This window comes from Phoca vitulina, unplaced genomic scaffold (genome assembly GCF_004348235.1).
Source record: "Phoca vitulina isolate PV1807 unplaced genomic scaffold, GSC_HSeal_1.0 scaffold23, whole genome shotgun sequence".
Taxonomy (NCBI): Eukaryota; Metazoa; Chordata; class Mammalia; order Carnivora; family Phocidae; genus Phoca; species Phoca vitulina.
The window spans coordinates 3,049,214-3,065,678 of NW_022589726.1; the positions used below are offsets into that span (position 1 = coordinate 3,049,214).

General features: G+C 39.9%; 1 protein-coding gene across 1 annotated transcript in view; it reads right to left on the reverse strand.

Annotated features, from left to right (window-relative positions):
* The window catches only part of LGR5 (leucine rich repeat containing G protein-coupled receptor 5), a 123,080-nt gene that overhangs the window by 34,345 nt on the left and 72,270 nt on the right, over positions 1–16,465 (reverse strand). The window contains exons 3-4 of the mRNA XM_032420955.1: positions 15,097–15,168; positions 7,668–7,739 (exon numbers count right to left, since the gene is read on the reverse strand). Coding sequence (XP_032276846.1) covers positions 7,668–7,739; positions 15,097–15,168 — 144 coding nt within the window. The remainder of the gene's footprint in view (positions 1–7,667; positions 7,740–15,096; positions 15,169–16,465) is intronic.

The following is a 16,465-nucleotide window of genomic DNA, read 5'->3' on the forward strand; positions in this document are numbered from 1 at the left end:
CCCTACTCCTTTAAAAAAAAAAAAAATTATTATTGCAGTATAGTTGACATATTATATTAGTTTCAGGTGTATGACATAGTGATTCAACAGTTCTACAGATTACTCAATGCTCACCACGGTAAGTTGTAGTCACCATCTGTCACCACACCACATTACTACAAGATTACTGATTACATTCCCTATGCTGTACTTTTCACCTCTCTGACTTATTTATTTTATAACTGGAAATTTGTCCCTCTTAATCCCTTTCACCTATTTTACCCATCCCTGCCCCCACCAACCCCTTCCTCCACCCCCCCACCCCCCCACCCCCGCCCCGGCCCTCTGGCAACCACCAGTTTGCCCTGAATCCTTGAATTCTTAGAGCAGAGAGTCCTCAGCTGAGACAGTGGAAAGCTAAATCTTGCAGACAGATCAACTCCAAAATCCCTGAAGAAACGATTGGGGTCCAAGTCTTAGCTCAGGAAGGGCAGGTAGAAAAAGCCAAGCACAGAGATAAAGAGTTTGGAGCCAGCGAGATCAGTGAATGTGGGCAACAAACTGGGGGAGATGAGCTGATCCCTAGCAGATGTTTAGAACATCACTTACGGTTTGAGGCTTTAGTTCAATAAATTCATTAAATGTTTCTTGAGTGTGTTTTCTGCAGGTCCTGCTCCTGGTGCTTGGAGAGCTGACAGCAAACCAGGCAGACATGGAGCATGTTTTCTAAACATGTTGATCCAACATTTATGGAACATGTTTTCTAAAGTGTAGTCAGACATCAAATCATTACAATGAGGTGTTAGGTGGAGGGTAATGTATGGTAGGAGGACCTGACCTAAATTTCACTTTTCTTTGAGATCCAGATCTGGATTTCAAGCTGTTTACGTGACATTTCTACTTAGTCATTCCTCCACAAACACACACGTTCGAGACCAAACTCATTATTTCCCACCCTATTTTCCCCAAATGTAGCCCTCTATGGGTGTTTCTTGTCTCAGTGATGGGCTTCATGAAGCACATGGTTATATAAACCAGAAATGTAAGAATCATCCTTGACACCTCTTCCTCCTTCATTCTTCATCGCCAATTCATTACCAAATACCAGTAATTTCATCTAAAGATTTCTCAAATCCATTTCCCTTTTGCCATCTCCACTGTCCCAATCCTGAGAAAGTTCTCCTTTCTCTCCTAGACTGTTTCAGTAACACAGATCAGATCATGACCTTTCCTGCCTAAACTCCTCCAGTGGATTCCCATTGCTTTCACAATGAAGACTCAAATCCTTGGCATGTCCCAAGTGGCTTTCAAGGTGTCTGACCCCACCTGCCTCGCTAAACTCTTCTTGTACTTCTTCCACCTCACTCTCTCTTCCTGCTTCAGCCACATGGACCTTGTTTCTGTTCCCTGATGTACTAGCCCCTGCCTCTCTCCCCCCCATCCACGACAAGTTAGTGCAACATACTTCCCTCTGTCTGGAATGTTCTTCCCTCTTGTCTTTCTCTAATCAACTTCCACCTTTGCAATAGGGACAAGATACCATTTACTTACTTATCAAGAAAGTGGAAACAAATTCTACCTCACAGGTAATGAGGGAACAGACAACCGTATGCATAGGGAGCACTACAAAAGGCAGACTGACCCAGTCTTTAATAATATTGTTCTCTTCCCTTCTTCAACTTACTTACTTCTGTCCTGCAGCATTACTAGTTTCTTTCTTTTTGTAAACCTTCACAACATAGGTCTAGAGGGAAGATGTGATTCTCTCAAGCCCTTTTCCCTCAGATTAGTGCATCTGCTGTGTGCCCATTCTCGGCAGTGGATTTTGGAGGGGGGCAAGATAGCGTGGCAGTAAAATGGGCAGATTTGGGAGTTAAAGAGACCAGAGTTCTTATCCCAGACTCACCTCTAGCCTGACTCCATTACCAGCCATATGACCTTGAGGAGGTCATCGAACCTCTTTGAGCTCTTTGACTCGTCCTCACAAAGGAAGGGATCATCTCCGCTCCTTCCTCGGGAGGCTGCTTCGAGGATGAGGGGAACGTTGCAGGTAAAAGCACTTCATAACTAGCAGGGGCTGCTGCTTTTATAACCAAGGGGGTTTAAACACCCTGGGTGTTTCTGATTTTGTCTTGGCAGTGTTCCCATGCTTTACTGCTTCTTCACGTGCCTTTTTACAACTCCTTACAGATTTCACCTCCTCCAAAGAGGGGGAAACATTTTGTCCCCCTCACAATGCACCTTCCCATTGGTGTCATCCCTTTAGCTTCTCCGAAGAGTTTAACCTGCTTTCCAAAGGGAACCTTCATTTCTCATCACAAGACTGCAAAAAGTGGTATTTGACTTCTCATGGATAACGTCTATGTTCTCTCTTATTTATCTATCTGATAGGAGTGTCCTAGACGGGATTTGATCAGGGCACTGGCAGGTAACCTGATGTAAGAAAGCCTCAGGCATGGGGTCTTGCATTAAGTATTCACATTTTTTTCGTATATGATTCTGAAGACTGTGCTCCGACTTGCTGTAAACATTGCGTGGGAAGGGCTTTACCTTTGAAAATAGTTTTCATGGGGGCGCCTGGGTGGTTCAGTCGTTAAGCAACTGCCTTTGGCTCAGGTCATGATCCCAGGGTCCTGGGATCGAGCCCCGCATCGGGCTCCCTGCTCGGCGGGAAGCCTGCTTCTCCCTCTCCCGCTCCCCCTGCTTGTGTTCCCTCTCTCGCTGTCTCTGTCAAATAAATAAATAAAATCTTTAAAAAAAAATAGTTTTCGTCTTCTATTTAAATGGGGGGAGGGAGACAAGGAAAACTTCTCATAACAATTCATGGGGTGCTGGTTTGCACGTGGTTCTGTGAAGTGAACACCCAACAGTGCAACAGACAAAACTCTTGGCCTCTAGAATGTCTGAGTCCACCCCCATCCCAAGACCTATCTGATATGTTGGCACTTGGTGAAAAAACAAACTAAACCAAATTTTTATTTATTGAACATGATTTTTATTGTGTAAGCTTGTAATTTCTCTTTCTGGAGACTATTTTAGTGGAGGGAATAATGTCACTAATACTAAAACCATTGTTTTGTTTTGTTTTTTAACCCCTTTGATCTTTTAAACTTATCCTCTTGGTTACCTCACTCTGCTTTCTTTTTGTCTGGTTACACCACCTTGTCTTTTGTGTACTTCCTTCCCATTCTTTATCCAGGGTCTGAAACCCAATAGGCTCCTGGATATTAGTGGGAGGAAACTGGCTGGTTCTAGGCTTGCCTGACTTTCTGCTCAGCACCCTGCCTCTTCCTCCTCGTCTCGTCCTCTCGCTTACTCTTTTTTAGGACTGTTATCAGCAAAACCCCATCACAATGTGTGGGTGAATTTATTAACATTTCACAGGGTTCCGGGGGTGGAGTCCGCAGCCCTGAAGGTGTGATCACAAGATGCACGGGCAGATCATGTTCCAGGCAGGAGTTTTATGTTCTTCGGTTTTAAAACAATGTCTTATCCTCTGAAGATGAACACCAGCCGATTGGAGAATAGAGACAATTCTCTTATTTTCTAAGTACCAACCCAATTAGTTTCCCTAGTGAGAATGAAACTTGGAATAAAAACTAACATGTAATAAATAATACTGGATAAACACGAAGATGTCATTGTCTTTGATCATCTTCACTGATGACAGGGAAATGACTGAATGTCATTAATGACTGCCCACAAACGAAGCAGTTGATTTTTTTCAGAGACCGATTTCTTAACTACAAACACAAAGGTGTGAGGGCATGGGAGGGTTAAGGTTTGAGTTTCTATGAAATCACTGTAATCTGAACCTGGTCCTCAAATGACTATTATGCCAAACGTTTCTTGGTGAAATACAACTCATTGTGAATTCTGATTACATTTCCTATTCCCTTCCAAAGAAACAGAAAGGAAATTAAGTTATATTTGATTACATTACAAAAAAGCCAACTGGTGTCTGGGCAGTCATTACCCTGTCAGAAGCAAATGGCCATATTGTACGGGGGCAGGCTCTGGGCTATCCTGGGCTCGGGCACACGGGCTTGACCTCTTGTTCTTTATGCAAACAACTTGCAAGCATCAGGAGAGAGTTACAAGAACACAAATGTACCTATGTGTTCTCCTTATGAACAAAGCCAAATAACGTTTGTTTATGTAAAATAAATGAAAATTACATCTCTTGAAACATGAGTCCAATTCATTTCTTGCTCACAGCAATATTACCAATTTTAGCCTATCAGGTTTCTTAAACTATCTTCAATGCAGCCAAGTCCATACAGAGGAGCAAAGTATACCAAAGATCTATTTCAGTAGTTACCAGCCACTTTTGGTTTGTAGACCACTTGTTAGTGTCATAGAACAATAAAAATGTTCATTTCTCAAAGGCAGTGGCCATATCAATCCCCTGAGGATTTTGTTAAAATGAAGTTTTGAGTAAGTAAGACAGAGATGAGGCCCACCGCTCCGCAGATCTTGGAGGTGCCCACGCTGGGGTGAACACAGTCGGATAGCGGGGTAATACACAGCATGTGGCCTCCTATCTTCATCGGCCCCAGACTGTCAGTAGAATTAATAGGCAGATGTGAGCTATTTCAATTAAACACAAACAACGCAACCCCTGACTTTTATTTCATATTCTAAGGACATCATGAGTTCATCCTGGAATGCAAAGTATGGATGAGGTTATGATTTCAGGTTTGAAAATGGTTCAGGAAGAATATCTGCCGAACACCTGCAGGAACGCGGCGGGACACCAGTCTTCCCAATCCTCCTTTAAAAAGCACTTCATGTTATAATTGCCCCAGTTAGAAAACACTCGGGAGAGTGCAGCCTCAGGCTTCGAGCCTCTCCGGAATGATTCTCCTTTGCAGCCAGGGTTGAGGAGCCCCCGTTGGAGATGACAGGGCCGGGCACGCACAGGGCTGATGTGCTCACAGCTCCCGTGGAGTGCCCCGTGCCGCTTAGAGCGCGAACGTGTAACACAAGGCAAAGAATCAAGTGAAGAGAAATAGAGTGACTTCCGGAGAGAGAAAGAAGAGGAACCGTGACCAGAAGGGCTGAGGGGCAGGCGAAGGGCTTGACTGCGGTGCAAGAAGAGCCGGGGGACTGAGTGGAGGCGTCCTGGGTGCGGGTGCGGGCAGCAGGGAGGAGACAGGGGTCATCCTCTTTGTTACTTGTATTGATACAGAAGCATCTCGAAGGGAAATGAATGGAAGGCGGATAGGGAATGTATGTGTGTAATGACCACTCCTCTCAAAACTAATGCTTTCATTTTCGGATCTGCTTAAAGGAAACGGGAGAGGGACTATTAAACACCCTGAATCTGGGACAACAGTAAAACTTTAAAAGGGCTCGCTGTGGCCCCGACCTGCAAACCCGGCCGGGGGGTTCCTTCAGCTGGTACAATACAGTGTCTGTGTGGTTGGTGGCTCAGTCTATGTTTATGATACTCTTTGCCAAATCTTAATTCTTGTATCCAAGCAGCACAAAGAATGTGAGATGTGGCGTGATAGCGCTCACTGCCAACATTCAGCACCTCCCACGGGTCCGTCTGCGCTCCGGGCAAAGGGACGGCTGCACAAACATTACACAGCCCGCCGATAAAATTCAGCGAGCACTGGGGGCCGAGGGTCTATCTAGATGCGATAACCATCAAAATAGAAAGTTAACCCTTGGCTTTTCCACAGGGAACACATACTTATAAGGTTTCAGACACCATTGTTTTTTGTGAATCAGAAACCATAATGCAAGAGACACCTGGTGAACAGTAAATATCGAGACGGTAAGAAACCAAATCTGAACACCTTTATCAGAGAGGCACCACCCAGTTTGGGTGAACAAAAGATTCATGGTTTTCTCTTTCTCAAAGAGTTCACTTCTGTGTGTGTTCTGTTTGTGATCTTCTTTCAGCTGATAGTGGCTTTTGGTTACAAACTCTTATCCTTGTATCTTCTGCCTCACAGCTGTTTAAAGTTCCCATTGGCCACTGCCATTATCTCGTTTTTCAAGCAGCCCCTGGACCCTGCGCCCTTACACAGACAGCCCCACTTGAGAGCCTTTCGCCTCTCTGACTGCTCTATCCCTTTAGGAAAATGCTGGTGCAATAAAGGAGGAGTGATACTCTGATGGCTTTAGGGAGCCCCTAAAAAGGCAGCAGACCTGTCCCAGGCCACAAAGGGGCCCTTGTGGGCTTGTTTATCTATAGGCCCGTGAAAACCTAGGAAGTCACTTTGTTTGACTGGACTAAAAAGCTTAAAATGGTCTCAAGCACAGATTTGCTTTCATTTAAAAAAAAAAAAAGATCAAAGGAGGAAAGTATCATCTTCAATCTCACATTCCTCCTTCTCTTGTATCACCTCAGTAAAAGGCATTAAGCAAAAACTATATGTAATTATTAACTGACGGATTCCTTTTTTTTCTTTCTTTCTTTTTTTTTTTTTTTGGAGAGGGAGAGCGGGAGGGGCAGAGGGAGAAGGAGAGAGAGAATCTCAAGCAGACTCCCCCTGAGGGTGGAGCCCGACATCAGGCTCGATCTCACAACCCTGAGATCATGACCTGAGCCGAAATCAAGAGTTGGATGTTCAACTGACTGAGCCATCCAGGTGGCCCCATTATTAACTGATGGATTCTTTATAATACTTTTCAGCTAGAGTCTGCAATATTTATTTGCCTTTTTTTTAATGCATTCGTTTCCCTCAGCATTCTAGACCAGAAACCAGTATTTTGTTTGACAGGTGTTAAGTAAGATAAAAGCGGACATTACACACGCATATATTGGAAATCATGCAATAGATTGTAAACACTGATACATTCTGATGAGATGATTTACTAACCAACTGCTCATGGCTTAGTCTTGCCAAATAATCACCGTGAATAATTGCCTACACCCCAAGCTCTAAAACATCCAGCTCGTAAGAAAGTTCTTTTTGTGAGAAATAACTAATTTTTATTTACTCAGAGATTCCAAATCAACGAAGAGTGGAGACTCCTGACAGAAAACTTGTGTGTTTGGAATAAGGAACAGCAACACCACCACCGTGTTATGTTTGTGGGTGTGTCTGTGTGTGTAGCTGAGGTGTGTGTGAGTCTCTCTGTGGGACTGTTTGTATGCTTGTACGTCTGTGTGTGGCGATGGGGAAGTTGTGCAGCAAGGCTTCAAGACATACCATCAGATCTCAGTTTATGGATATGAGGACCCCCGAGGTACATACAGAACTTGAAAAATTACATCTGTATTGGACTCCGCAAACATTTTACTACAAGGCAGCTCAGATCATCTGAAAACAGAATAAACTGAAGATGCTAAGCTGTCTAGATTTTGACACTCCTTTTTCTAGATAAAAGGAGAAAGCATTCTCTCTGATTTGAACTCCAGAACTAAAATATTACAGGGGAAGGCAGGACAAGATCCTGGACGTTCTGTCCCTTGATGTTAGCGTATCCAAGAGGCTTTTCACTGCAGGTGCTGTGACTGAGTATCTGACCTGAAACTCCAAACTCCAGCACTGGTCCCTCCCACACGTATTGTTTAATGAGGATTTGAAGGATTGTTGCTCTAATGAAAAGTCTCATTCACAACTTCTTTAGGTATGGTCCCCAACCAAGGACTTTATGAAAATGGTCATTTGGACATTTCAGTGCTCCTTCCCATATTCATCCTGAGAACATTGGCAACTGATACTTACAGGGACTGAAGGCTTCGCAAATTCTGCAGAGCTTCCGTCGGTACCTGTCTTAGGTGATTATTCTGCAGCATACTGCACATGAAAACAAACGAAGAAAAACATTAAAGAAGGTTCACAATAATTAATAATAATTGGCCGTAGCGGTGCCAGGCACTGTTCTAGGCGTCAGGGAAACAGCAGAGCATCAGACCAAGTCTTGGCCCTTGGGGAGCTTACATTCCTGTGTGGAGTAAAAGATAATTAAAAATTAATGGATGTGTCTATAACATCAGACAAGTGATAGGTACTATGAACAAAAAACAAAACAAGGATTTGGGATGGATGGCTACAAGGGGTGAGATTTTTTTCTTTTTAAGATTTTATTTATTTATTTGACAGAGAGAGAGACAACGAGAGAGGGAACACAAGCAGGGGGAGTGGGAGAGGGAGAAGCAGGTTTCCCGCTGAGCAGGGAGCCCCATGCGGGGCTCGATCCCTGGACCCTGGGATCATGACCTGAGCTGAAGGCAGATGCTTAATGACTGAGCCACCCAGGCGCCCCAAGGGGTGAGATTTTTATCTTAAAGGTGGTCAGGGAAGATCTTTCTTAGGAGGTGATACTTGAGTGGAAACTAGGATGGAGTCATGGAGCAAATTCTGTGAACATCTGGGAAGAATTTCTGAGAAGAGGGAGGAGTAACTGCAAAGGCCCAGAGGCAGGAGCTTGTTTGACTCGTTCAAGGAGCAGCAAAGAAGGAGTGAGCGAGAGCAAGAGGCTGGGAGAAACTGAGCCATCTCATGGAGGACTTGTAGGCCACAATAAGTCTTTAAGTGTGATGAGAAACTCTTGTTGAAGGGTTTATGTAGGGAAATGATATGCTCTAATTTATGTTTTTTTCTTTTTAAAATTTTGATTATAGTTGACATACAATGTAACATTAGTTTCAGGTGTACAACTTACTGATGTGTAAGTTTCTACATCATGCTATGTTCATCACAAGTGTAGCAACCATCTGTCTTCATACATCACTATTACAATATCATTGACTGTATTCCTTATGCTCTGCTTTTTATTCCTGTGACTTATTCATCCCATAACTGGAAGCCTGTACCTCCTACTTCCTTTCACTGATTTGCTCACCATCTCCACCCCCCACCCCCAGCAACCATCAGTTTGTCCTCTATATTTATAGGCCTGATTCTGCTTTTTGTTTGTTTATTCATTTTTTCAGATTCCACTTATGAGTGGAATCATGTGGTATTTGTCTTTCTCAGTCTGATTTATTTCATCTAGCATAATACTCTCTAAGTCCATCCATGTGGTCTCAAATGGCATGATCTTATCTTTTTCGCGGCTGCATAATATTCTCTCTCTCTCTCTTTCTCTCTCTCTCTCTCTCTCACACACACACACACACACACACTTTTCCTTATCCATTCATCTATTGATGGACACAGGTTGCTTTCATATCTTGGCTATCGTAAATAACATTGCAATAAAGACGGGGTGCATATATCTTTTCAAATTAATGTTTTTGTTTTCCTTGGGTAAATACCCAATAGTGGAATTACTGGAACATATGGTATTTCTATTTTTAATTTTTTGAGGAAGCTCCATACTGTCTTCCCCAGAGGCTATTCCGATTGACATTCCCACCAACAGCGTACGAGGATTCCCCTTTCTCCACATCCTCACCAACACTTGTTTTATTTATGCTTTTAAAGGATCACTCTGATGACTATATAAATTAGACAAATGGAAATATGGATACAGTAGGAAGCTATTAAAAATCTTCTCTCTTCTTGTGTGTGTGGTCATATTTTAATAGAAACTAAATTCTTTTTGTGAAGTTTTGTGCTTTTGTTCACCTGGATTCAACAGTTTCAGAATGTGAGGACTACAGAACAGAAACACCCGGTAACAATGAAATAAAAATATATCATTGCTAGCAGGGAAATAGCAAGGAAAAAAAATTCCCATTAGATTCCTTGTATTTTGATATCTTATTCATAAATGTTTATAACACCATAATTTCGCAGCCATTCCCTCTGTATTTGATGGTCTCTGTAAGCCAGAGGCAGAAGACTATTTTAGGAAAGCAGACATTTTACAGAAATATTTCTGCTGAGGAGGCTACTACTTACATTTGGATCTCTGAAAAAATGTGCCTGGTTCTCTCCTCTCCACAATGGAAGTTTCTTTTCATAAGATGCCTAGTTGGGATCCAACCCCAAGTATGTCTAACTCTGAACTTGATGTACGTTCCACTGCACCTTGCAGCATTCTCTTGAGGCATATTTGCTGAATGTCCAGAGTCTCAGGTTGTATGGTGTATGGTCTGATTAAGGCATGGGTAAGACAATGGGTTCTTGAATCTGTCCACCTCTTCCCTGCCACTAGCAGAGTGGCCTCGGGGAAATCATCCAGTTTCTCCACATCTCAGTGACCAATGATAATACCCACCCGAGGGCTTCCTGCGATGATCTGATGAGTGAACGTACACAGAACAATCCCTGCTGTACGGTAAGCATTCCATAAAGGTCGGCCCTTTCTGTATGAATTGACAGACTCCTTGTCAAAACAATATAATGAGATCATACTGGATATGACATTTTAATTAACCAGAAAATAAAAAGGGCAGAAAAAAAAAATCTGTGCCAGTGGTTCTCAGACTTTGGGGTTCATCAGACTCCACTGGAAGACTTGTTAAAACCCAGCGTGCTGGGCCCCACCCTCAAAGTTTCTGGTCCAGTACGTCTGGGTAAGAGCCAGAGAATGTGCATTTCTAACCAACTTCCTGGTTGGTTAGGTGCTGGAGGGCAAGGTGCTACACCTGAGAACCACCCTATGCTAGACTAAGTGATTTCTGGTAGAGTATTTTCACCTAAACTTGAGGCTATATTGACCTTGGAGATAAGGCCTAAGTTTTGAGTCTTAGGGAGCAAACCATTTAATCTCTTTGACCTTTGGTCACTTATCTGTATAATGGGAATAGAATAAGATCATCTGATTGATGAGGTGTTTGAGGATTAAAATATGAAGGTATTTATAACACTTTCATATATACAAATGTGAATTTGTATACAAATAAGACATGAAAGATACTTAAAGGTCATAAAATTTATACTTTTCTTATCATGTCTGAGACTCTGTTTAATAAAGAATAGAATTATGTCACTTGTATTCCAATAGTTTGCTGAAATAATTTCATTGTTAAACTTGAATTCAACTAACATTTCATAAATCAAGAGTGTCAAATGTATTGGTTCCTTATGAACAAAGTCAAGTTTTAGGAAGAGCTCACGCTTCACATACCTGTTAGGGAATTGGGAAAATTGTAGCTTGAATTCCGTATTTTGCATAATTTACCTGAATATTAACATTTTACAGTTCTAGGTTATTTTACACTTTTCCAAGTAGTTTTAATATATTATATAATTTTAACTCCATAGAATGTCTTCTAAGTCACTCATTAATTGAGTGATAAGTTTAAATGATGGTAAGACAGATAATGGACTTAATTGATGTCTAAACTTTGTAGGTAATATATTACTCTATAAAGTATTTATTGAATAGTCTTTCTATGCTTTGCTAACCAAACAGTGAAACTATTAAAATGTGGAATTCCTAAAAAATTGGAAAATTGGAGTAGAGGATAAGAGATATTCAGATGGTTTTCCTTCATTAAGTAGTTGCAAACTCTCTCCGAAGTTTTATATATCTGGTTTCAGAAAACAGAACTTAAGTGAGGTTTGCTAATGATAATTTTTAAACTACCCCTGAACTACCACTCAGCAATTTAATTTTTGAACTACTTCTGCCAGTAAAATACCAAAAACACAATTTAAAAAAATCACTTAAGTCCTGAGCTCTTCCTAAAATAACTTCTGTTTAATTACTTTTAAATAACAAAACAAGAGCAAGTTATCTCCATTATATCCTTATAAGTCTCCAGTGAGTTAATTAGAAAATTCTGTTTTTGTTTAGGGTATCCTAGTGGGAGACAAAACAATTAAAGGGTTTACAGCACTATGGAGTGCAATTAAAACAGAAAGCATTCACAACATGGCTGCTGATTTCCTTTGCAAATATTCCTTTATTCAGTGCATTGAATATAAGCAGAAAGCACCGTAAACTGAATATGCGTTTAGGCACTTTTAGCTTCGTTTTTTATCATTCGCATACGGGGGACAAAAGAAAATAAAGCACTTTCTCTAGAGACAAAGGATGGTTGCATATTTTCTTAATTTCTTTCCCTGATTTTAAAATATTAAAATTTAAAAATGTTTTTATTTTTAAAATTTATTTTAAAATGTATTAAAAATCTAAATACATTTAAATTATTAAAATTTAAAATATTCACTATTTCCTACAGCATCCCATGCTTCTTAATAACACAATGTTTGGTTATCTTTTTTGCCAACAGGACTAACCGAGAACAGGTACAGTGCAGCAGAGGGAGATGAAATCATATGTTATAAGGTGTCTTCATCACATCGATAGCTTGATCCTTTGGTATTCCTTCTGCCTAATTGTTCTGTGTTTAGATATCAAGTAACTGCTGAGACTCTGTTGTAAGTCTACGTGGGAATGAGAGAATTTTGGCTACTTGTACTTTTCCCCGGTTAGTTTTACCCATCACCTCCACGTGGTTTTGGTTCTTGTGCTGGGGGGCAGGATGAGAAGCCATTCCTTGACTGAATAGCTTACACAAGAAAATGAACCTTGGTTGAAGAGAGCCTGGTTCAGAATTCCACTGGACTGGGTATTTTGCAATGCAGAACCAATAACTTTTTTTTTTATGAGGCCAATATACAGAGGTAATCTTAAATATTAGTGATCTTCCAGAGTTCACAGTAGCAAGATTTCAGATATAACAGAGTCCTAGTCAAGGAGGGCTGTTGCTATCTTTATTTTCTCAATGGACTGGCTTACTATTCTCCCTCTCTTTTTTTAATCTTCTCTATGCTGGTCAGAGACCCAGAGGAATATAACTTTTATATTACCTTTCTTACCATGCTATACTGTAATCAGTTACTTCTTTCTTCCAATGACTTTTGGACTTTATAAAACATTTGGAAGAGTTGTCATGAGCATAGAAACAGACTTGTCTTCTTCTGCATTTTACCTCTAGTTTGGTCTTAACCCTATTGGACCCAATTCTCCCTTTAATACCAAATATTTTATAATGCCTCATCTCTTATATTTAGATAAAATTCATTAAAATATAGCCTATTTACATACATCATTTTGAAGGAAAAAATCAATATAATGTACTGCCCTAACTATATTATGAAGGACAAATAAAAGAGATTTATAATAAAGTGATACATGTATCATTACACACATGATGTTCAGATAGGAGACATATTTATGAACGAGTCAATGTTTGCCTCTCCTTTTAATGAATAAGGCTGGGCATGAGAGAAACACCATGAGCAGAAGCTATTCTGGACAAGAACAGGGAAATGAGATTAGAGGTCTAGATGGATACTGAGTAGCACATCACAGGACAGTTTACTTCATGCCAATCATCTGGAAAACCAAAGACATCCCCACAAGTTTCCAAAACACTCTGTGGCAGGCAGAATGACCATGGTTGAGAACCATTGTTCTCCTACCAAAATACTTTCAAAATATTTGACGATTGAATTTGCTCATTGAATATTAGTGTTTAAGTCAGCAAAGTAAAAGGAAGAGTGAATTCAATTCCTGGCAGGGGTCTTGCTCCTCTAGATCCCTCTTCACATGGACAGCGATCTGCAAAGTCTGAAACTGCCATGCCTGTGCTTACAACTTTTCCCTGGTTCCTCATCACGCCTAGAACATGATCATGCCCATGCATATTTGACATGACACGCAGGATCTCTGGGACCAGGACCCTTTCTATCTCTTACAGGAAGCAAATCTGAACCATCAGACCAGACTAAATGTTTCCCAACCTCTGGAGTTCCACAGTGCCCTGCATATATCTCTAGACACGCTTTTCAGATGAATCAGAGATCTGTTTATTTGTGTTTGTCCTACTATCCTGATCGCACAACCTATCACTACAGTATAAACTCTCCAAGGGCATGGACCATACTTACTGATCTTCGTATTTTTAGCAATAATCTGTTCAATGCCACACACACACACACACACACACACAAACTTTCTCTCTCTCTCTCTCTCTCTAGCTCAGTACACCCAAAATACATTTTGTTAAGTGAATTAAAATAATTGATTGTAGTATAACTTATTTAACAAGTATCCAAAATGCTTTGCGGTATATATCTCAACATTGAAAAAACATCATTTTATTTGTCTTACCTAAACTCGATTTATTTATGATGCATTTTGAATGGTTTGCTGAGTTCATGGAGATATAGGTGCATTAAAGAGTTGGTGCTACAGCTCAGAATTTTACCACATAATGAATTAACATGAGGATTTGGTAATAGGACAACTTAAAAATATTTCTGCCTAATAGAAAAAACAACAGTAGGGGGGACCAAACTCAACCGCCTAAGCAGACCAAACGATGGTTCTGCTGTTAAATTTGATTTTTAACAAAATGTTGAATTTAAATAAAACTGCTTTTCTAATAGCCTCTGTATCCCTCAGGTCAATGAAATACATTTTCCATTAAGGAGAAATATATGAAATGCCTTCTTAGAGTTCATAACTTTTATCTCAAAGAAAGGAAGTAAATTCAGGATATTCTCTGAGATAAAATTTTCGTGGTATGACTTTCAACTTATGTTACCTATTTTCTCTACCTAGGTGATTTTTTTTCCCACACAGAATAAAGTGAAAGAAATTAAGCAATGAGTACTAGAAGGAGGTATTCAATAATAATGAGTTTTCTGATGAACAAACTGGGAAGTTGGGTATTAAATAATAAGAATACCACTTTCACAAGTCTCAATGAATGAATAATTCTCAATTAAATAACTACTCAGTGTATCTGTTACGCACTCGGCTTTTCTCTATTCACAAGTGGAATATAAACTTGGTCGTGTTTGCTAATCCTTATTCAGTGCATTATAAGGAAACAAGCATGACAAAGGTTTTGAGGCTGTGGTCTCATTATGTCAGCATCATAATGATTTATTCACTTGGTGATCAGAATGATTCAAGAAACTGTCCCCAACTTCATTACCCAAAAGGAAAGGGAAATAGCTTCTTAAAAGTCCAATTTGGTAAGTTGCTTCTTTAGAGGCAATTTTAGAAATTAAATTAGAACAGGAGGGATGGACGTTTTTTTCACACATGAATCCAGCCAGGTATAATGCGGTCCTATGGTACCAATAAAGTAGATTTGAATTTAAGTGAATTAGCCGGTGGTTCTAAATAGCTTATTAGAGGGATTCAGTCTTTACAAGTTAATTAGCATCCACTTGACACTAAAATCAGAAATATAACAAATAAAAAATAAATATAACAAATAAGACCCTGCTTACTTACAGAACTTTAAGACTGTAAAGGCCAGCGAATGCTCCCTTGGGAATGTATGTCAAAGCATTTCCGGCAAGACGTCTGTGGGTTTCAAGGGAGAAGAGAGACAGTGAGCATAGTTCTCTTCATGTGGAATTCATTTCGTTGTTAAGAAATGCAACAGAATTTTGTTCAAACAACAAATGCCAAAAACAACTGTAGAGAACTTTGTCCTGATATATTTTGTGAAAAGCTTCTGTAAATTTCTAATCAAAAGGCTGGCAAAAGAAGTGCCTACAAAGAAATATGATGAATTATCTATTTTTACACTAAATCATTTAATAGCTTAGACTATATATGTAGCTCTCCTTTCTAAAAACTTTTATACAAAAGTTAGCGCCGTATAATAATCTTCAAAAATTGTAATGTCAAACTGTGATTGTCACATGATTTTTACAGTTTTTCTGTAGAAGTCTAAATAAATCAGATAATCAAACATAAGTATATTTCTGTTGCAATTATCCCACAAAATACCCAACTTTCTTGCTAGATCTGGCAAATAAGAATGCAGACTATCACAGTCAGTTTTTTCTTTTTCTAATTAACATATAATGTATTATTTGTTTCAGGGGTACAGGTCTGTGATTCAACAGTCTTACACAATTCACAGCGCTCACCATAGCATCTACCCTCCTCAATGTCCATCACCCAGTCACCCCATCCCTTCTATCCCCCTCCACTCCAGCAACTCTCAGTTTGTTTCCTGAGATTAAGAGTCTCTTACGGTTTGTCTCCCTCTCTGGTTTCATCTTGTTTCATTTTTTTCCTCTCTTCCCTTATGATCCTCTGCCTTCTTTCTCAAATTCCACATATCAGTGAGATCATATGATAATTGTCTTATTTCGCTTAGCATAATACCCTCTAGTTCCACCCACGTCATTGCAAATGTCAAGATTTCATTTTTTTGATGGCTGCAAAATAGTCCATTGTATATATACACCACATCTTCTTTATCCATTCATCTGTTGATGGACATCTAGGCTCTTTCTATAGTTTGGCTATTGTGGGCATTGCTGCTATAAACATTGGGGTGCACGTGCTCCTTCGGATCACTACATTCACAGTCAGTTTTTTCTAAACTCTATCAGAAAAGGGTAGAGTATTTTAATCAATGGTTTAATTGGAATTGTATTTCAAAATGGTATTATGCTTAAAAAATTGAAAACAATAAAGAGTGTTCAGTATGAGAGACATTAGTAAGGTTTATTTAGTAGAAAGTTTTGACATCATTAACTGGTAAAATTTAAAGAGTATATAATATTTTTCTAAGTGGGAAACAGTCAGGATGAGAACTTACGCAAAAAGATGGACAAGGTGTGGTGCCAGAAGCACCTGGTTC